This window comes from Tenrec ecaudatus, chromosome 4, assembly GCF_050624435.1.
Source record: "Tenrec ecaudatus isolate mTenEca1 chromosome 4, mTenEca1.hap1, whole genome shotgun sequence".
NCBI classification, from domain to species: Eukaryota; Metazoa; Chordata; class Mammalia; order Afrosoricida; family Tenrecidae; genus Tenrec; species Tenrec ecaudatus.
Window position 1 is genome coordinate 988,886 of NC_134533.1, and position 20,493 is coordinate 1,009,378.

At 61.1% G+C, this 20,493-nt stretch overlaps 2 protein-coding genes across 3 annotated transcripts in view; one reads left to right on the forward strand and one right to left on the reverse strand.

The window, feature by feature from the left end:
• The window catches only part of AP2A2 (adaptor related protein complex 2 subunit alpha 2), a 51,318-nt gene extending 41,432 nt beyond the window's left edge, over positions 1–9,886 (forward strand). For both annotated transcript variants that reach the window (XM_075545179.1, XM_075545180.1), the window contains exons 14-22: positions 13–186; positions 3,788–3,957; positions 5,932–6,014; positions 6,485–6,573; positions 7,761–7,885; positions 8,645–8,761; positions 8,888–8,957; positions 9,096–9,230; positions 9,599–9,886. In XM_075545179.1, coding sequence (XP_075401294.1) covers positions 13–186; positions 3,788–3,957; positions 5,932–6,014; positions 6,485–6,573; positions 7,761–7,885; positions 8,645–8,761; positions 8,888–8,957; positions 9,096–9,230; positions 9,599–9,676 — 1,041 coding nt within the window. In that variant the 3' untranslated portion in view covers positions 9,677–9,886. The remainder of the gene's footprint in view (positions 1–12; positions 187–3,787; positions 3,958–5,931; positions 6,015–6,484; positions 6,574–7,760; positions 7,886–8,644; positions 8,762–8,887; positions 8,958–9,095; positions 9,231–9,598) is intronic.
• Positions 9,887–11,515: 1,629 nt separating this feature from the next.
• LOC142445016 (uncharacterized) lies at positions 11,516–18,178 on the reverse strand. Its single transcript, XM_075546490.1, has 4 exons — positions 17,953–18,178; positions 16,450–17,235; positions 11,813–11,915; positions 11,516–11,693 (listed from the first exon to the last, which is right to left on the reverse strand). The coding sequence occupies exons 1-4, from the start codon at positions 18,176–18,178 to the stop codon at positions 11,516–11,518; spliced, it is 1,293 nt and encodes a 430-aa protein (XP_075402605.1).
• Between the last annotated feature and the right edge of the window lie 2,315 nt (positions 18,179–20,493).

Consider the following 20,493-nt stretch of genomic DNA (forward strand, 5'->3'; position numbering starts at 1 on the left):
CTTCTTGCTCAGGCCACCGTCCTGGAGGAGATGCCCCCCTTTCCAGAGCGCGAGTCCTCCATCCTGGCGAAGCTCAAAAAGAAGAAGGGCCCGAGCACCGTGACGGAGCTGGAGGAGGCTAAGCGGGACCGCAACGCCGATGTAAACGGGGGCACTGAGCCGGCCCCTGCCAGCACCAGCGCAGTGGTGAGTCTCCACCACAGGACGCCTGTGGAGGGAGGGAGAGGCTGCCGTGCTGTCCTCGGCGGAAGCACACATCCAGCTGTGCACTCGCCCCCGTCCGCTGGTGCCCTCTTCCTGGTCACCCTCTTCCCAGGCTCGTGTCCGCACTCAGGGTTGGCCCTGGGTGGCCACCTTGGGCTGGGCTCAAGCAGGTGGCTCAGGCTGTGGTGTGCCGCAGTGATCACACCTCCCGGATGGAGCTTGGGGGTGGTGCCTCTCTCCTGCAGGGCCTCCCTCCTGTTTCACGTGAACTAGGTGCCCTGCGTGTCCCTCCTGGCAGTGACTCGGTGGCTGTGCTGGACCTCTGTTGGCGTTCCCAGTGAGGGGACACGGTGGAGAGAGCCTTCTTCCTAGCAACCAGTCCAGCAAGGGGCTGGCCTCTGGCAACATGACCTGTATGCCAGATGCTGGCCTTGGTGGCCTGGCCCAGCTGGGCACTTGCTGTGTAGGCACCCCTGGGTAACCAGCCTCTTGACAGACATTCCTTTTCCCTGTCCCCTGACATGGTGTCTCATATGAGCCCAAGTTGCCTTGGCGACTGCTAGCATTTCATAAGCAGTCTCCCCCGCCCATGCTCTGTGGTCACACCCTCTGTGGAGCCGGGGTCAAAAGGTCAGGAGGCTGGCTGTGGCCCTTCAGATGACGGTCTCACATTTGTGGACCCTGGCTCCAGCTCAGTGTTGTCATGCTGGGACAGGCCAGCACCTCTACTCAGGTGGACTGGGGAGGCATGTGGGGCCTGTGGATGACTGGTGAGGACTGCCGGGTGCTGCCTGTGCGGGGCTGTGCACACTGGGTCCCCGGGAGTTGGTGGGGCAGCCTCAGGGTGCGCTCTGTGCTCTGGTATGCCTGCCATTCTGGCCACTGTTGCCTGGCATCTCGTTCAAGGGCAGTGCTGTCTGTTCTGTCTGTTCTGACGTGCTCTGAAATGGGAGGGGCATTGAATGTGGCACAGCTGGAGACCACACACTGACAGCAGAGCCACTGTCCATGACAGCCACGCTCAGGAGGCTCCAGCAAGAGTCCACATTTGGGAGCGGGGCCCAGGGCTGACTGCACTTAGCACTCTTTGTGGGTGGGAGGTTCTTGTCCTATGTAGAACTTAGATCTGGGGGACACACTCGCTGGGAAGAGCCCCTTGGGTGCAGCAGGGGCCCCGGACCATCAGTGGCTTCAGTTGTCTGAGGAGGAGGAGCCTGGTTGACCTGTGGTTCTAAGGGGAAACACCCCAAACAACTGTCCAGTGAGTCTTAGGAAGCCCTCCCTGTGAGGCTGTGCCGGGGCTCTGAGTGTGAGGCTTACTGTGGGCCTGAGTGTGAGGCTGTCCCGGGGCTCTTGAGTGTGAGGCAGTCCTGTGGATCTGAGTGTGAGGCTGTCCTGTGGGTCTGAGTGTGAGGCTGTCCCGGGGCTCTGAGTGTGAGGCTGTCCTGTGGATCTGAGTGTGAGGCTGTCCTGTGGGTCTGAGTGTGAGGCTGTCCTGGGGCTCTGAGTGTGAGGCTGTCCCGGGGCTGAGTGTGAGGCTGTCCTGTGGATCTGAGTGTGAGGCTGTCCTGGGGCTCTTGAGTGTGAGGCAGTCCTGTGGATCTGAGTGTGAGGCTGTCCTGTGGATCTGAGTGTGAGGCTGTCCTGTGGGTCTGAGTGTGAGGCTGTCCTGTGGGTCTGAGTGTGAGGCTGTCCTGGGGCTCTGAGTGTGAGGCTATCCTGTGGATCTGAGTGTGAGGCTATCCTGTGGGTCTGAGTGTGAGGCTGTCCTGTGGATCTGAGTGTGAGGCTGTCCTGTGGGTCTGAGTGTGAGGCTGTCCCGGGGCTCTGAGTGTGAGGCTGTCCCGGGCTCTTGAGTGTGAGGCAGTCCTGTGGATCTGAGTGTGAGGCTGTCCTGTGGATCTGAGTGTGAGGCTGTCCTGTGGGTCTGAGTGTGAGGCTGTCCTGGGGCTCTGAGTGTGAGGCTATCCTGTGGATCTGAGTGTGAGGCTATCCTGTGGGTCTGAGTGTGAGGCTGTCCTGTGGATCTGAGTGTGAGGCTGTCCTGTGGGTCTGAGTATGAGGCTGTCCCGGGGCTCTGAGTATGAGGCTGTCCTGTGGATCTGAGTGTGAGGCTGTCCCGGGCTCTGAGTGTGAGGCTGTCCCGGGGCTCTGAGTGTGATGCTGTCCTGTAGGTCTGAGTGTGAGGCTGTCCTGTGGGTCTGAGTGTGAGGCTGTCCCGGGGCTCTGAGTGTGAGGCTGTCCCGGGGCTCTGAGTATGAGGCTGTCCTGTGGATCTGAGTGTGAGGCTGTCCCGGGGCTCTGAGTGTGATGCTGTCCTGTAGGTCTGAGTGTGAGGCTGTCCCGTGGGTCTGAGTGTGAGGCTGTCCTGGGGCTCTGAGTGTGAGGCTATCCTGTGGATCTGAGTGTGAGGCTGTCCTGGGGCTCTGAGTGTGAGGCTGTCCTGTGGGTCTGAGTGTGAGGCTGTCCCGTGGGTCTGAGTGTGAGGCTGTCCTGGGGCTCTGAGTGTGAGGCTATCCTGTGGGTCTGAGTGTGAGGCTGTCCTGGGGCTCTGAGTGTGAGGCTGTCCTGTGGGTCTGAGTGTGAGGCTGTCCTGGGGCTCTGAGTGTGAGGCTGTCCCGGGGCTCTGAGTGTGAGGCTGTCCTGGGGCTCTGAGTGTGAGGCTATCCTGTGGGTCTGAGTGTGAGGTTGTCCTGTGGGTCTGAGTGTGAGGTTGTCCTGTGGGTCTGAGTGTGAGGCTGTCCTGGGGCTCTGAGTGTGAGGCTGTCCTGTGGGTCTGAGTGTGAGGCTGCTCGGGTGTCTGAGTGTGAGGCTGCCCGGGTGTCTGAGTGTGAGGCTGCCCGGGTGTCTGAGTGTGAGGTTGTCCTGGGGTCTGAGTGTGAGGCTGCCCGGGTATCTGAGTGTCCTGTGGATCTGAGTGTGAGGCTGTCCCACAGGTCCAACGGCGCTCTGCTGATGTTGCAGTGCTCATATTGGCATGGGCATAAGGTATGTGTGTCTTGTCACTGAGCTGCTGTCAGAGGTCTGTGGGTCTGGTGCTGTCTAAGCCCCAGATGGCGGGTGGAGGCTCAGCGTGAAGGAGCGCAGTGTTCAGAGCTGGAGGTGAGTGTGAGGGTTTATGATAAGTGCCAACCAGCTCCCATTATCCTGGGGGTGTCCAGATCCCACCCCAATGCCTACCTAGAGAGTGGGCATGGTGGGTCGAGTGGGGATGCCATAGTGCAGGGGAGCCAAGGCCACTCTGCATGGAACCCCGAGGCTTGTCCTGTCAGCAGTCTGCCCTGTAGGCCTCTGCCTGCTGCTCCCGGGAGCCAAGCGCCCTCTCGAGGAAGCAGGAGTACAGAGCCGCTGTGCCTGCTGCCCACCATCTGACGTGCCTGCTGCACCTTCTCCCTCAGAGCCCGCTCTGAATGGTGTGCGTTGGTGATGGGCTCTGAGGGACCGTTTCTGAAGCTAGGCCTGTTTACCTTCACTGGGCAGGACATGAAGGGCCACCAACAGTCGTCCCCCAGAGCCAGGGTGGGGCATGGGACTGCAGCAGTGTGTGCTGGGGCTCTGGCTGATGCCCCTCCTTCTTTTCCAGTCCACTCCTTCGCCGTCAGCTGACCTCCTGGGGCTTGGGGCCGTGCCCCCCGCCCCCGCCGTGCCCCCCTCCTCCTCAGCTGGTGGGGGGGGGCTGCTCGTGGATGTGTTCTCGGACTCGGCTTCAGCGGTGGCACCTCTCGCTCCCGGCTCAGAGGATAACTTCGCCAGGTAGATGGGCAGGAGGGCTGGACTTTCTTCCCTTCAAGAGGGGCAGCGAGAGGCTGGCTGCTGTGGCCGCTGTGGCCGTGGGCAGTTGTGCTGTGTCGGCTGCCCCCGGCCCTTCCCCTCCCTCCGCCAGGCTACCTGGCTCCACCTGGGTAGAAGTGCCTCCTGAGAGCAGCCTGGCTGGCACTCTCCTCCCGCCGCCCCCCTCCCTCTTGCCGCCAGCCCTGTGCTTTCCCACTTGTTGCTGCCATCTGCCCCACCCGCCTCACGTCCCTCTGCCGGCTTGGCACATTTCTGCCCATGTGGAGCCTGAAGGGTTTCGTGAGCTTGCAGTGGTTCTGGTGGGTTCCGCATCCCTGTGTCTGAGTGTGCGTGCATGCTACACAGCAGGGTGGTTCTCATCCTCCCTCACGCCGTGACCCTCTCATACCATTCCTCATGTGGTGGGGAACCCCCCACCATGAAATGGGCTTCGTTGCTACTTCATCACTGTCATTTGCTGCTGTGATGAATCGGGCTACCTCTGTGAAAAGGTTAGTTGACCGCCATACTGGGATCTGCACTGGTGTTCCTTCCAGAAACATGGCTGAAAGATGCCCTGGAGTGCTGGTGGCTCCCTGGCGAGAATCCCATCAGGCCCGGGGGTGTCTGTGCCACGCCTGTGTCCCAGGATGTGCAGCCCCCAGTTCTACCTCCAAGGCCTCAAGACCATTCTGAGGCCATCCCAGTGATGTGGCACCTCTCGGAGCCCATTGGTGGCGCAGCCTGGCCACGGGCTGTGCACTGGGAGAGGACACCTGGGTTGGGGTGCTGCTGTGGCGGGACTGTCTTCTTCTGGCATCTGCGCTGCCTCCTCTGTGAGACCATCTGAGGCTGGCACAGGCCTTGTTTTGCTCCCTGTGCCGCTGGGCAGTACCCCCTGGCAGCTGTGGGCCTGAGCTGTGCCCAGCTCCCCCAGGAGGGCAGGAGTTCTGGCTGCAGGCCTGCTGGGTGGCGGGGCTGTTAGGAGAGGATGGGACGGCGCACATGTTCCAGGCAGTGTGCAGGACACCTGCAGCTCCGCCCATGTGGAGGGAGGTGCGGGAATGTCATGTGGCCCTGGGCACCCACAGCCTGGCCTGGAGACTGGGCGCTGCTGTGGCAGAGGCCAGATCCAGTGCTGCTGGCACTGGGAGCTGTGGTGAGATGCTCGCAGCCAGGCCAGGGCAGTGATGGCTCTTGTGGAACGCTCTAGAAGCATGTGTACTGGAGGGTGAGCATTTCGTGTTGAGAAGTTTGTCTGTATAGCTGAGAGGATGCGTGCTGTGGGTGTGGCTGGAGGACTGGTGTCAGGCCGCAGGCCCGCCGAGCTGTGTCCACGTGGCGTGAGCATGCTGTCTGTACTAACTGTTGTGTTCCTCTTGCGTCTCTGTGCTCTCTGTGCTGCTTGAGTAGCCCTGACCCGGCGGCCTCCACGGGGCTCGTCTCTGAGGAGCCCGCCGAGACTGTGCGCCAGGCCGATGAACTGACACACAAGTAAGCAGCGCGGGCACTCGGAGGCCCTGGCGCGGAGGTCTCAGGGTGGGGCAGCCTGGTGCCTACGGAGCAGCCCGGCCGCTTGTCTCCGTCACCGTGCCCTTTACACACCAACCCAACTCTTCCCACCTCCCGAACCCAAGCCCGCTTGACCGAGGGCCAGGGTACCCTGCAGCCAGCAGGACTATGCTCAGCATGGGACCAGTGGGCAATGGCAGCTCATGTGTGCGTGTCCACCAGATCCCAGAGCGCCCCCTGGAGAGAGAGTGTGTGCCTGGGTGTGTGTGTCCATGTGAACCGAGTGTTCCCTGGGGAGAGCATTTGTGCTTGGTGTGTCCACATGGGGGCATTCTGGGCTCTTGTGTGTCTCACACCGAGGGGCTGAGGCTCAGTCCTCCCGCAGCGGCAGCCCCACTCCAGCAGTTCCTAGTGCCCTGGTAACCCGCCTCTCCTGTCTCGTAGGTTTGTCTGCAAAAACAACGGGGTGCTCTTTGAGAATCAGCTGCTGCAGATCGGACTGAAGTCGGAGTTCCGGCAGAACCTGGGTGTGTGTACGCTTCTGGGACCATGTCAGAGACCTGTGTCGGGGTGGGAGGGCAAACACGGCTGTGCAACGTCTGCCCGGGGCTTGGCCGGGTTTGGGATTGTGGGGCGAGCGATGCTGGGCTGCTGATCCTTACAGGAGATGACCAGTGTGGGGGAGCCCGGCGGGGTCCGGCACTGTATTTGCGGTGGGTGGGTGAGCGGGCAGGGTGGAGGGCTCTGGGTGCTTTGGGGCCTCTTCCTGCCCCCAACTGTGTGGACCCAGGTTTGCACACGCCTGCAGACCCAGGGCAAAGGCAAAGGGCGCTGCCATCTCTGAGGAGAAGGGTGGGTGAGGAAGGCACTGATCATTTCCAGGCAGGATGTGGGTGGGGGCTTGAAACAGGAGGCCCTGCCTCAGCTGTGCAGCGGCTAGTTGGGGGCGGAGGGTGGGCGCGTGGGAGCAAACCATTGCCATCTTGCTTCCCTCTAGGTCGGATGTTTATATTTTACGGAAACAAGACCTCCACGCAGTTCTTAAATTTTACCCCTACGCTCATCTGTTCGGATGGCCTGCAGTCCCATATCCTCGGCTCTGTGTTCTCCGGGTCTCCAATGGGTGCGGGCGCAGCCTTTGGGGCCCGCTCTCGGTCTGCACGGCAAGGTTGCCAGTGCGGTGGGCACGGCCGGCCCACGTCTCGCCTCTGCATGAGGCCAGGCACCAGACTAGACTGGGGGTGGGGAGGGGCGTCTCTACAAGTACACTGGCAGGCTCCCTGGGACTGGGTTCCTTTAGTGGGTTCCTGCCTCGTGGGAGGTTCTTCCCGCTGCCCTTGGCGCTTCCTCTGCTGCCCTGTTGGTTAGGCACTTCAAGGGGAGGGGACCACATGGTGAATGCTGCTTCCTTGCAAGAGGTTTGGCTTTTGCTTTGGGGCTCACTGTTCAGACCGTGTTTCCGTCTGTCCTTCTTTAGTGTGGAGATAGAAAAGCAGCTCTAGTGTGCTCACGTGGGCACATGTGGCGGGCTGCTCCGGGTGTGTGTGGTGGCCTGTCGGGTGGCGGGGCCCTGTGCTCTGTGACTGTCCAGGGATGACTAGTAATTAGCATGGACAGCTTTTCTCCCGGGCTTCAAGGTGAACTTGAACCCCGAGCTTTCTGGGGGTCGGCCACGCTCCTAACCTGCGCACCACTGGTGCACTTGGCCAACTCCACACTCGGCAGGAAGGTGGCTCCATCTCCCATCAAGCTTTGGAGAAGATGTGGCCATGACCGCCTTTCCAGAAGGCAGACTCATGTCTGCCAGATGAAGAGACAGTGTTTGACAGTCACTCACTCATGATCCACACACAGGGGACTGACCAGTCTGAGATCAGGGCGGGAGCTCTGCTGCCCCCATGGAGCCCCTGTGGCTGTTTGGGTCTAGGCCAGGGTGCAGGGCCCTCCATGGGGGTCATGGCAGGGATGCCCATGTGAAGGTAGGCTGGATGGGAGGACAGAGCCGGGGATGCCCAGGCTCTAAGGAGGTCCTGCCTCACACCCGCTCGGCGGTGGGGGGTGGGGTGGCGGGGGGGGGGGCGCTCTGCTGGTGGCAGCAGCAGCTTCTCCTTGGCACCCGATTGAGAGGGTCTGACTTCAAAAGCCGGTAGTCAAGTCATGTAGAGTCACGGTCAGCACTAAGTGTGCTCCCTGGGCATCTCGAGGGTGCAGCCCTGCTGGCCCCTGTTGCTGGTGTGGCTGCCCTTGGTCTTGTTCTCCTTAATGAACACCCACACCTGAACCTGCAGACCAAGCCTGTGGACCCTACCGTGGATGGGGGTGCACAGGTGCAGCAGGTGGTCAACATTGAGTGCCTGGCGGACTTTGCTGAAGCACCTGTGCTCAACACTCAGTTCAGGTGAGGCCTGCCCGGCATCCTGCGGACCTGCTTACCACGCCTGGGTTGGCTTCCAGGGCGGGTGTGAGCCAGACTGGGCATGCCCAAAACTCGCTAGGGGTGCATGCTGTCTGGACAGGGCCAGCAGTGGCAGCCTACACCTCCTTCATGTGGCGAACGCATGAGGAAGATGGCGCTCCTGTTCCGTGATGCAGCCTGAGCATGGTGCTTGTCAGGGAGTGGGGGTTCAGACTCAGACCCCAGGCTTAGGACCCTTTACGGTTGTCCTCGGAGTGGGGAGGCTCCTGGCCTGCACAGCCAGTGCCACATTCCGTGAGACCTGTAGCTGCTCGAGGTTAGTCAGGCAGGGCCTGTTGAATAGTCTGATGCTGATAGGCACCAAGGACTTGGGGTGCTGGTCTCGCAGGATTTGGGGCTCAGCTGTGCAGGTGGTCAGCTTCAGCATGTGGACAAACTACCTCATGTGGCACGAGCCCCATGGAGGCCAGGAGCAGGCTCAGCAGGGGTGGAGGTGGGGGGCACTGAGCTCTGGTCCACTGTGTACCTGTGTCCCCAGTGTCAGCAACCCAAAGCTGTGGCTGTGGGGACACGGAGACCCATGACTCCCCTGCCTGCCAGGCCACTGACAGCTCTGTCACCAGGATGCCCCCAAGACCCAAGTCAGCAGGATGCCTGTGGTGTGTGCCCTCCTATTCCACGAGGCTCTGCAGCTCTGGGCTGGGCTGCCCAGTGAACTTTTGATTTCCTACCTGCACTTAGGTACGGGGGTACCTTCCAGAACGTGTCTGTGAAACTGCCCATCACACTCAACAAGTTTTTCCAGCCCACAGAGATGGCATCTCAGGATTTCTTCCAACGGTGGAAGCAACTGAGCAAGTGAGAGCCCTGACGAGCTGGTGGGCAGGCCTAGGACGTGGTGGGCAGGCTCACTCCCCATCCCTGTGGCTGGGGCCGGACACCCGGTGCACAGGCTCACCTGCCCCCTGCCCCGTCCCCCCGCAGTCCACAGCAGGAGGTGCAGAACATCTTCAAAGCCAAGCACCCGATGGACACAGAGATCACCAAAGCCAAGGTGCGTGCTGGCAGGGTGTGCTGGCAGGTGCGTGCTGGCAGGGGGAGGACAGGATGGTGGCTCTGCACTCACCCCTTGAGTCTTCCGGGTCTTGGTCACTGCCACCCAGCCTTGCCTTGCCCACCTCCCTTCTGGCAGATTATCGGGTTTGGCCCTGCCCTCCTTGAAGAGGTTGACCCTAACCCTGCCAACTTTGTGGGCGCTGGCATCATCCACACCAAGACCACCCAGATCGGCTGCCTGATGCGCCTCGAGCCCAACCTGCAGGCTCAGGTGAGCTTGTGCTTGCCCTTCCCCTGAGCCCCCCATCGTGTGGGACCCTCACAAGCAGCTCATACGCTCCTGTGCCCTTTGTCCAGAGTCACGCTTTTCCTTTTCTCTGATGCCGACCCCGCCACCTCCTCCCCAGATGGCCATTGTCTCCCGTGTCTGTCCCCTGCAACCCTGTACCAGTGTGCCTTAGCCACCCAGCCCGCCTGTGCTCGTCTCTGTACTGGGTGCATCACGGGCCGTCTGGTTCCGCTCCACGCAAGGCTGCTAGGCCAGCCCCTTCCCTCACCCTGTGGCAGCTCTTGGAGGGGGGTGGGCAGAGGAGGGGAAGCACAAGCCTCTAGGCTGATGTCAGCACGTGCTTGTTCCAGATGTACCGGCTCACCGTGCGGACCAGCAAGGACACCGTCTCCCAGCGGCTGTGTGAGCTGCTCTCGGAGCAGTTCTAGGCTGGGTGCAGCCAGCTGACCTGTGTCCCCACCTGACTTTGCAAAGCCCCGGCCCCTCCCACCCCGTTCCAGCCCTGTCCCAATCGAGGACGGAAGGACAGCTGTGAGTCTGGGAAGAGAGCAGCAGGGCACCTGGCATCCTGGGCTGTGTGGGCAGCGGGCCGGCCGCATCCCTGGCAAAGCTGCACATTAAAGGAAACCCGACTGTGACTGGCCTGGACTCTGAGCACTGTGTCCTGGAGCTGCCCTGCTCTGTGGGGCTGGCTTTCAGCGCCCTGTGCCTGGGGGTTGCTGGGACCCAGGAGCAGGGCTGGGGCCCTGTGTGGCCGCAGATGGGGCAGGTTGCAAAGTCTTTAGAGAAGTTTGTGTTTGTAACGACTGTCAACAAAACAGTGTGTCCTGACCAGACTGACATCACCATTCCTCTCTCCAGTACCAGTGTCTGAAGGGGTTTGTGTCCTGTCTCGGCTCTTCATTCACTTGTTCCTGAGCGGCGGCTGCATGGGGCCTATGTGTGAGTGCCCTCTGGCTCGCCCACCCACCTCTGTCTATCAGAGGCCCAGCTCCTGCAGAACAACTGCCCTATCTGTCTGGCCCCTGTGGGGAAAGCGGGGGCAGCCTGGGCCTGTTGCCCACGTGGCTGTGGCCAGAGTCAGGAGTGGGGCAAGAACATGTGGGCACTGTTGTTGCACACGAACCCATTCCCAGGGTTGCTGGGGGCAGGGGGTCATGTGCACCCCTTGCTCAGGCCAAGCCTTACTTGTGTGCTGCTGGTGTAGGCCCTGCAGCTGCTCGGGCCCAGTGGGCAGCTGGGGGTTCATGTTGCCTTCTGCTGCCATGGGCCACCCCCGCCCCCTTACTTACTGGCCAGCCCAAGAATGCCAACACCCTGGGGCATTCATTGTCATCTTCATGTGGCAAATGTGGACTCACGGGGGGGGGGCACCTTCCTCTGGAGAGAACAGTCAGGTCCCTGATGTAGTCACCCAGATAGCCAGCCACCTTTGAATGCTTCCTGTCACTCAAGGTTCTGGGTCACAGAACCCAGTGGCCTATGTCAGTGGGGGCATAAGGTCTGGGCTGGTGTCCAAATCATGGCCCTTGGAGCTTTTCTGCAATGAACAAGGCTGGCAAGTTGGCACAGTGGGTCCCTGCCTCCGACCACAGTCAATGGCCAGGGGAGCTCAGGGACCTAGACTCTGCTAGGGGAGGGGTGGGTTGTGGGGGCGCCACAGTGTGCAAGGCCATGGTGTACTGTGTCGGGGGGATGCTGTGGGGCAGGGTGTGCACGGTCACTGTGCTGAATGTAGCCAGTGTCCAGGGGTCAGCATCTCACGAGGACAGGCCTCTGCATGGACATGACTGACTCACTTTATTCCCTGTGTATCTGTGCTCGGCGCAGCTTCCACTGAGCCTGGGGTCTCACAGCAGCTGGCAACGTGGGGCCCCTTGGAGACGGTTCCTTAAGCGAGGCAGGGGCAGACGAGGAGCGGAGCAGACACTGCGGCCTCTGCTTCTCTGCCCGGCATGTGCGCCAACTGGTGTGTGTGTGTGGGGGGGGGGACAGGAGAAGGAGGGGGCGGGGGGTCGGGAATTTTCTTCTGCCCCACAGCAGTCTTCTCACCAGCTTGGCGTGCTCTGTGGCCCCGTGCCTGCAGGGCTGGGCTGGCTCCCTCCAAGGGCTCTGTGACCAGCCCCCCTCCGTCGCAGTCTATGGCTTTGTAGGAGTCTCACGGCCAGTGGGGGGGTCAGGAGGGTCGCAGGTAGAGCCAGCCTGTGGCACCTCTGGGAGTCAGTGTGGCTTGGCTGCTGCTCTCGGTGCCTGGTGCACAGAGGTCATTAGTTCCGGCAGGCCTGGGTGCCACACACACAGCTGCTAAAGACCTGCAGCAAGAGCACCAGCCTGCGCCCAGGGGCCTTGGGGTCCGGGCAGGGCAGCTCCAGTGGCTTCTTGTAGGACACCTCGGGGCGGCAGCAGCCGCATTGCGTGTCCACCTGCTCAGTGTCCAAGTTGATGCTGCAAAGGAGCCATGGAAGAGGGATTCAGGAATGGCCTGCAGCTCGGGGGCAGGGTTAGTCAGGGCTCCGGGGCACTCCCCTGGGAGGGGCTGTCCTGTGGCCAGGACAAGTACCCACCTGGAAGAGGAGATGCAGGTGCCGTAGCAGCGGGTCACCGTGATGTTGGCAGAGCAGCCCTGGTAGGTGATTTCCTCTTGGTGCTCCTGCACACTGCAGGCCCCTGAGCCAAAAGCAGGGGACAGTCAGTGCTGTCTGTCAGCCATGGGAAGGTGGCTGGCCCTCAGCGAGTCAGTGGAAGGCCCCTGGGCCTGCTGTGCACATTCTCCCAGGGCCCGCAGCGAAAAGGCCTGACATTGGGGCCAGGGGATGGGGCAGGCGTGAGGAGGTCTGTGAGCCATGGGGCAGTGCAGCAGAACCTGGGCTTCCGGCCTTGGGCCTCTCTCCCCATGCGGCCTCCATTGTCAACCTCGGGGGCAGTCACTGATCACTGGACAGCTGGAATTCCGGGGCTCACCAGCCTCCATTTAAGGGACATTGTGTGGAGGAGTGTCACTAAGGGCAGCCCCGGATGTCGCAGGACTGCAGCGTCAGGTGAGGGTGGCAAGGTAGCATGGGGAGCAGCAGCAGGCCTGCAGGATGGCCCGGGAGCAGGAGGCTGGCCACCAGGTAGTCGGAACTGGCCTGGATCGTGACCCTGGTGGCTGGGGAAACACTGCCCACAGAAAAGCCATGCCAAGGGGCCGTGGGAGCTAGCTGGGCAATGCCTGGCAGCTGCTGCCCATCCAATTGCTCAAAGGAGGCCCGGGCAGCCACCAAGGCTTGGAAACCCCAACGTATGACTAGGTGCACACATCGGCTGGGGGTGGTGGTGCTAGGGGCTCAATCTGGGAGCTTCTTCTGCAGACATGGGTGGGGACGGGGACAATGATAACTTACATGTCTGCACAGCATGGCCAAGAGGGACTCAGGGTACAGAGAGAGGGCGGCATTTACCACAGGATCCAGATGGTCATCCTTGTGATGTGGAGTCAGGGTCACGGAGGGCCACTTACCAATGGGCGGGGGGAGCTCTGTGACTGGTGATGAGGACTCTGGCACAGGGTGGGCGGAGCTGGTCAGCGGCATGGTGGTGAGTAAGCTGCTGGGACCTGGCTGGCTGGTGGTGCGGGTCGTGGCAGCAGAGCTTGGGGCTGTTGTCACCCCCACGGTGGAAGAAAGGACCCCTGGCGTGGGTGTGGGTGTAGTGAGACTAGTGGAGAGAGAGGTTGACTGGGAGGAGAAAGGGGAAGAAGTCTGGCTCTTGGAGGTGGTCCTGGAGGTGGTGGGCCCAGTAGGACTGCTGGGGACAGTCCCAGGTGAAGGGGAGGGAGACAGGATGGAGATGGGTGGAAGACTGGAGGGGACCAGGGTGGGCCCAGACGAGGAGAGAGAGGAGAGCAGGGCAGTGGTGGTAGGTGTGGAGTGCGGAAAGGAGGTAGTATTGGAGGCTGGGGGTGTAGACCATGTAGGCGACTCTGGGCTGGGCGGCAAGGGTCCCTGGGAGGTAGGAGTGGTGGAGGTGGCTGAGGTGACAGTGCTGCTCCCCATGGTAGAGATGACAGACGTCCCGGAAGTGACAGGGAACAGAGTGGAGGGCAGAGACACACTAGGCCCGCTGGCCTGGGTGGTCACAGGGTGTGGGGAAAGACTGGGGATGGTGCTGAGGGAAGTGGAAGGATGGCTCAAAGTGGAACCCTGTGGAGCAGAGGAAGACTGGCTAACAAGGGAATTGGTAGATTTGGCTGTGCTGCTGGGGCTTGGTGTAGGTGAGGTGCCACGTGTAGCTGTGGTAGGAGGCACGGGGGTTTCTGTTTCTCCCCCATTGGGCTGGGCTGTGGTGGAGGTGTGAGCTGGGGACTCAGACGGCTGCGGCCCCGTGGAGGGGAGGTGGGATACAGGAGAACTGGTGGTTTTGGCTGTGCTGATGGAGTTGTGCATTGGCGTGGTGCCATGTGTGGTCTCGGTCAGAGGGTGGGAGGAGGATGTTGGTCCTGTGCCCGTGTGGATGGAAGCAGAGGTTGGCAGAAGAGTGCCAGTTGGGTATGTGGGATGAGCTGAGGTCCCTGTAGTTTGGGGGCTGTGGGTGACAACAACATCAGAGGTTGGGGTCACCGAGGAAGTGGAGAAGGGTGGGACTTGAGTGGATAGCGTGGTGTCAGGGTGTGAATGTACGGGCCTGGTGGTAGTCTTAAAGGATGTCCCCGTGGGGGCACTGGTGATATGGGAGGAGGAGGCAGTGACAGTGGACGTGGAGTACGTAGTGAAGGGGCCTGTGGTGGATGCAGTGGGCGTGTGCGGCACGGGGGTATCCGTATCTCCCCCAGTGGGCTGGGCTGTGGTGGAGGTTTGAGCTGGGGACCCAGACGGCTGCGGCCCCGTTGAGGGGAGGTGGGATACAGGAGAACTGGTGGTTTTGGCTGTGCTGATGGAGTTGTGCATCGGCGTGGTGCCATGTGTGGTCTCGGTCAGAGTTTGGGAGGAGGGTGTTGGCCCTGTGCCTGTGTGGATGGAGGTAGAGGTGGGCAGAATGGTGCCAGTTGGGTATGTGGGATGAGCAGAGGTCCCCGTGGTTTGGGGGCTGTGGGTGACAACAACATCCGAGGTCGGGGTCACTGAAGAAGTGGAAACAGGTGGCCCTTGACTGGGCAGTGTCTGTGGCTGTGAATGTGGTTGGGTAGTAGTGGTCTTGAAGGATGTCCCAGAGGAAGGACCCGTGCTGTGGGAGGAAGAGGAAGCCGAGACAGTGGATGTGGAGTACGTAGTGAAGGGGCCAGTGGTGGAAGCAGTGGGCGTGTGCGGCACGGGGGTATCCGTATCTCCCCCAGTGGGCTGGGCTGTGGTGGAGGTGTGAGCTGGGGACCCAGACGGCTGCGGCCCCGTGGAGGGGAGGTGGGATACAGGAGAACTGGTGGTTTTGGCTGTGCTGATGGAGTTGTGCATCGGCGTGGTGCCATGTGTGGTCTTGGTCAGAGTTTGGGAGGGTGTTGGCCCTGTGCCTGTGTGGATGGAGGTAGAGGTTGGCAGAAGAGTGCCAGTTGAGTATGTGGGATGAGCGGAGGTCCCTGTAGTTTGGGGGCTGTGGGTGACAACAACATCAGAGGTTGGGGTCACCGAGGAAGTGGAGAAGGGTGGGACTTGAGTGGATAGCGTGGTGTCAGGGGGTGAATGTACGGGCCTGGTGGTAGTCTTAAAGGATGTCCCCGTGGGGGCACCGGTGATATAGGAGGAGGAGGCAGTGACAGTGGACGTGGAGTACGTAGTGAAGGGGCCTGTGGTGGATGCAGTGGGCGTGTGCGGCACGGGGGTATCCGTATCTCCCCCAGTGGGCTGGGCTGTGGTGGAGGTGTGAGCTGGGGACCCAGACGGCTGCGGCCCCGTTGAGGGGAGGTGGGATACAGGAGAACTGGTGGTTTTGGCTGTGCTGATGGAGTTGTGCATAGGCGTGGTGCCATGTGTGGTCTCGGTCAGAGTTTGGGAGGAGGGTGTTGGCCCTGTGCCTGTGTGGATGGAGGTAGAGGTTGGCAGAAGAGTGCCAGTTGGGTATGTGGGATGAGCGGAGGTCCCCGTGGTTTGTGGGCTGTGGGTGACGACAACATCAGAGGTTGGGGTCACCGAGGAAGTGGAGAAGGGTGGGACTTGAGTGGATAGCGTGGTGTCAGGGTGTGAATGTATGGGCCTAGTGGTAGTCTTAAAGGATGTCCCCGTGGGGACACCGGTGATATGGGAGGAGGAAGCCGAGACAGTGGATGTGGAGTACGTAGTGAAGGGGCCTGTGGTGGAGGCAGTGGTCGTGTGCGGCACGGGGGTATCCGTATCTCCCCCAGTGGGCTGGGCTGTGGTGGAGGTGTGAGCTGGGGACCCAGACTGCTGCGGCCCCGTGGAGGGGAGGTGGGATACAGGAGAACTGGTGGTTCTGGCTGTGCTGATGGAGTTGTGCATCGGTGTGGTGCCATGTGTGGTCTCGGTCAGAGTTTGGGAGGAGGGTGTTGGCCCTGTGCCTGTGTGGATGGAGGTAGAGGTGGGCAGAATGGTGCCAGTTGGGTATGTGGGATGAGAAGAGGTCCCCGTGGTTTGGGGGCTGTGGGTGACAACAACATCCGAGGTCGGGGTCACTGAAGAAGTGGAAACAGGTGGCCCTTGACTGGGCAGTGTCTGTGGCTGTGAATGTGGTTGGGTAGTAGTGGTCTTGAAGGATGTCCCAGAGGAAGGACCCGTGCTGTGGGAGGAAGAGGAAGCCAAGACAGTGGATGTGGAGTACGTAGTGAAGGGGCCAGTGGTGGAAGCAGTGGGCGTGTGCGGCACGGGGGTATCCGTATCTCCCCCAGTGGGCTGGGCTGTGGTGGAGGTGTGAGCTGGGGACCCAGACGGCTGCGGCCCCGTGGAGGGGAGGTGGGATACAAGAGAACTGGTGGTTTTGGCTGTGCTGATGGAGTTGTGCATTGGCGTGGTGCCATGTGTGGTCTTGGTCAGAGTTTGGGAGGAGGGTGTTGGCCCTGTGCCTGTGTGGATGGAGGTAGAGGTTGGCAGAAGAGGGCCAGTTGGGTATGTGGGATGAGCGGAGGTCCCTGTAGTTTGGGGGCTGTGGGTGACAACAACATCAGAGGTTGGTGTCACCGAGGAAGTGGAGAAGGGTGGGACTTGAGTGGATAGCGTGGTGTCAGGGTGTGAATGTACGGGCCTGGTGGTAGTCTTAAAGGATGTCCCCGTGGGGGCACCGGTTATATGGGAGGAGGAGGCAGTGACAGTGGACGTGGAGTACGTAGTGAAGGGGCCTGTGGTGGATGCAGTGGGCGTGTGAAGCACGGGGGTATCCGTATCTCCCCCAGTGGGCTGGGCTGTGGTGGAGGTGTGAGCTGGGGACCCAGACGGCTGCGGCCCCGTTGAGGAGAGGTGGGATACAGGAGAACTGGTGGTTTTGGCTGTGCTGATGGAGTTGTGCATCGGCGTGGTGCCATGTGTGGTCTCGGTCAGAGGTTGGGAGGAGGTTGTTGGCCCTGTGCCTGTGTGGATGGAGGTAGAGGTTGGCAGAAGAGTGCCAGTTGGGTATGTCAGATGAGCGGAGGTCCCTGTAGTTTGGGGGCTGTGGGTGACAACAACATCAGAGGTTGGGGTCACCGAGGAAGTGGAGAAGGGTGGGACTTGAGTGGATAGCGTGGTGTCAGGGTGTGAATGTACGGGCCTGGTGGTAGTCTTAAAGGATGTCCCCGTGGGGACACCGGTGATATGGGAGGAGGAAGCCGAGACAGTGGATGTGGAGTACGTAGTGAAGGGGCCTGTGGTGGAAGCAGTGGTCGTGTGCGGCACGGGGGTATCCGTATCTCCCCCAGTGGGCTGGGCTGTGGTGGAGGTGTGAGCTGGGGACCCAGACGGCTGCGGCCCCGTGGAGGGGAGGTGGGATACAGGAGAACTGGTGGTTTTGGCTGTGCTGATGGAGTTGTGCATCGGTGTGGTGCCATGTGTGGTCTCGGTCAGAGTTTGGGAGGAGGGTGTTGGCCCTGTGCCTGTGTGGATGGAGGTAGAGGTGGGCAGAATGGTGCCAGTTGGGTGTGTGTGATGAGCAGAGGTCCCCGTGGTTTGGGGGCTGTGGGTGACAATAACATCCGAGGTCGGGGTCACTGAAGAAGTGGAAACAGGTGGCCCTTGACTGGGCAGTGTCTGTGGCTGTGAATGTGGTTGGGTAGTAGTGGTCTTGAAGGATGTCCCAGAGGAAGGACCCGTGCTGTGGGAGGAAGAGGAAGCCGAGACCGTGGATGAGGAGTACGTAGTGAAGGGGCCTGTTGTGGAAGCAGTGGGCGTGTGCGGCACGGGGGTATCCGTATCTCCCCCAGTGGGCTGGGCTGTGGTGGAGGTGTGAGCTGGGGACCCAGACGGCTGCGGCCCCGTGGAGGGGAGGTGGGATACAGGAGAACTGGTGGTTTTGGCTGTGCTGATGGAGTTGTGCATCGGTGTGGTGCCATGTGTGGTCTTGGTCAGAGGGTGGGAGGAGGGTGTTGGTCCTGTGCCCGTGTGGATGGAAGCAGAGGTTGGCAGGAGAGTGCCAGTTGGGTATGTGGGATGAGCGGAGGTCCCTGTAGTTTGGGGGCTGTGGGTGACAACAACATCAGAGGTTGGGGTCACCGAGGAAGTGGAGAAGGGTGGGACTTGAGTGGATAGCGTGGTGTCAGGGTGTGAATGTACGGGCCTGGTGGTAGTCTTAAAGGATGTCCCCGTGGGGGCACCGGTGATATGGGAGGAGGAAGCTGAGACAGTGGATGTGGAGTACGTAGTGAAGCGGCCTGTGGTGGAGGCCGTGGTTGTGTGCAGCACGGGGGTATCCGTATCTCCCCCATTGGGATGGGCTGTGGTGGAGGTGTGAGCTGGGGACCCGGACGGCTGCGGCCCCGTGGAGGGGAGGTGGGATACAGGAGAACTGGTGGTTTTGGCTGTGCTGATGGAGTTGTGCATCGGTGTGGTGCCATGTGTGGTCTCGGTCAGAGTTTGGGAGGAGGGTGTTGGCCCTGTGCCTGTGTGGATGGAGGTAGAGGTTGGCAGAAGAGTGCCAGTTGGGTATGTGGGATGAGCGGAGGTCCCCGTGGTTTGTGGGCTGTGGGTGACGACAACATCAGAGGTTGGGGTCACCGAGGAAGTGGAGAATGGTGGGACTTGAGTGGATAGCGTGGTGCCAGGGTGTGAATGTATGGGCCTGGTGGTAGTCTTAAAGGATGTCCCCGTGGGGACACTGGTGATATGGGAGGAGGAAGCCGAGAAAGTGGATGTGGAGTACGTAGTGAAGGGGCCTGTGGTGGAAGCAGTGGTCGTGTGCAGCACGGGGGTATCCGTATCTCCCCCAGTGGGCTGGGCTGTGGTGGAGGTTTGAGCTGGGGACCCAGACGGCAGCGGCCCCGTGGAGGGGAGGTGGGATACAGGAGAACTGGTGGTTCTGGCTGTGCTGATGGAGTTGTGCATCGGCGTGGTGCCATGTGTGGTCTCGGTCAGAGTTTGGGAGGAGGGTGTTGGCCCTGTGCCTGTGTGGATGGAGGTAGAGGTTGGCAGAATGGTGCCAGTTGGGTGTGTGTGATGAGCAGAGGTCCCCGTGGTTTGGGGGCTGTGGGTGACAACAACATCCGAGGTCGGGGTCACTGAAGAAGTGGAAACAGGTGGCCCTTGACTGGGCAGTGTCTGTGGCTGTGAATGTGGTTGGGTAGTAGTGGTCTTGAAGGATGTCCCAGAGGAAGGACCCGTGCTGTGGGAGGAAGAGGAAGCCGAGACCGTGGATGTGGAGTACGTAGTGAAGGGGCCTGTGGTGGAAGCAGTGGGCGTGTGCGGCACGGGGGTATCCGTATCTCCCCCAGTGGGCTGGGCTGTGGTGGAGGTGTGAACTGGGGACCCAGACGGCTGCGGCCCCGTGGAGGGGAGGTGGGATACAGGAGAACTGGTGGTTTTGGCTGTGCTGATGGAGTTGTGCATCGGCGTGGTGCCATGTGTGGTCTCGGTCAGAGTTTGGGAGGAGGGTGTTGGCCCTGTGCCTGTGTGGATGGAGGTAGAGTTTGGCAGAAGAGTGCCAGTTGGGTATGTGGGATGAGCGGAGGTCCCCGTGGTTTGGGGGCTGTGGGTGACGACAACATCAGAGGTTGGGGTCACCGAGGAAGTGGAGAAGGGTGGGACTTGAGTGGATAGCGTGGTGTCAGGGTGTGAATGTACGGGCATGGTGGTAGTCTTAAAGGATGTCCCCGTGGGGACACCGGTGATATGGGAGGAGGAAGCCGAGACAGTGGATGTGGAGTACGTAGTGAAGGGGCCTGTGGTGGAAGCAGTGGTCGTGTGCGGCACGGGGGTATCCGTATCTCCCCCAGTGGGCTGGGCTGTGGTGGAGGTGTGAGCTGGGGACCCAGACGGCAGCGGCCCCGTGGAGGGGAGGTGGGATACAGGAGAACTGGTGGTTTTGGCTGTGCTGATGGAGTTGTGCATCGGTGTGGTGCCATGTGTGGTCTCGGTCAGAGGGTGGGAGGAGGGTGTTGGCCCTGTGCCTGTGTGGATGGAGGTAGAAGTGGGCAGAATGGTGCCAGTTGGGTGTGTGTGATGAGCAGAGGTCCCCGTGGTTTGGGGGCTGTGGGTGACAACAACATCCGAGGTCGGGGTCACTGAAGAAGTGGAAACAGGTGGCCCTTGACTGGGCAGTGTCTGTGGCTGTGAATGTGGTTGGGTAGTAGTGGTCTTGAAGGATGTCCCAGAGGAAGGACCCGTGCTGTGGGAGGAAGAGGAAGCCGAGACCGTGGATGTGGAGTACGTAGTGAAGGGGCCTGTTGTGGAAGCAGTGGGCGTGTGCGGCACGGGGGTATCCGTATCTCCCCCAGTGGGCTGGGCTGTGGTGGAGGTGTGAGCTGGGGACCCAGACGGCTGCGTCCCCGTTGAGGGGAGGTGGGATACAGGAGAACTGGTGGTTTTGGCTGTGCTGATGGAGTTGTGCATCGGTGTGGTGCCATGTGTGGTCTTGGTCAGAGGGTGGGAGGAGGGTGTTGGTCCTGTGCCCGTGTGGATGGAAGCAGAGGTTGGCAGAAGAGTGCCAGTTGGGTATGTGGGATGAGCGGAGGTCCCTGTAGTTTGGGGGCTGTGGGTGACAACAACATCAGAGGTTGGGGTCACCGAGGAAGTGGAGAAGGGTGGGACTTGAGTGGATAGCGTGGTGTCAGGGTGTGAATGTACGGGCCTGGTGGTAGTCTTAAAGGATGTCCCCGTGGGGGCACCGGTGATATGGGAGGAGGAAGCTGAGACAGTGGATG

Excerpts from the sequence above, each read along its gene's own strand:
- LOC142445016 (XM_075546490.1), bottom strand. The coding sequence starts at position 18,178 with ATGCACAACTCCATCAGCACAGCCAAAACCACCAGTTCTCCTGTATCC. Across the intron at positions 11,916-16,449 it reads CTCCTCCTCCCATATAACCG|GGGCCTGCAGTGTGCAGGAG; the intron begins GTGCCCCCACGG and ends CTTTTGGCTCAG. Across the intron at positions 11,694-11,812 it reads ACCTGCATCTCCTCTTCCAG|CATCAACTTGGACACTGAGC; the intron begins GTGGGTACTTGT and ends GCTCCTTTGCAG.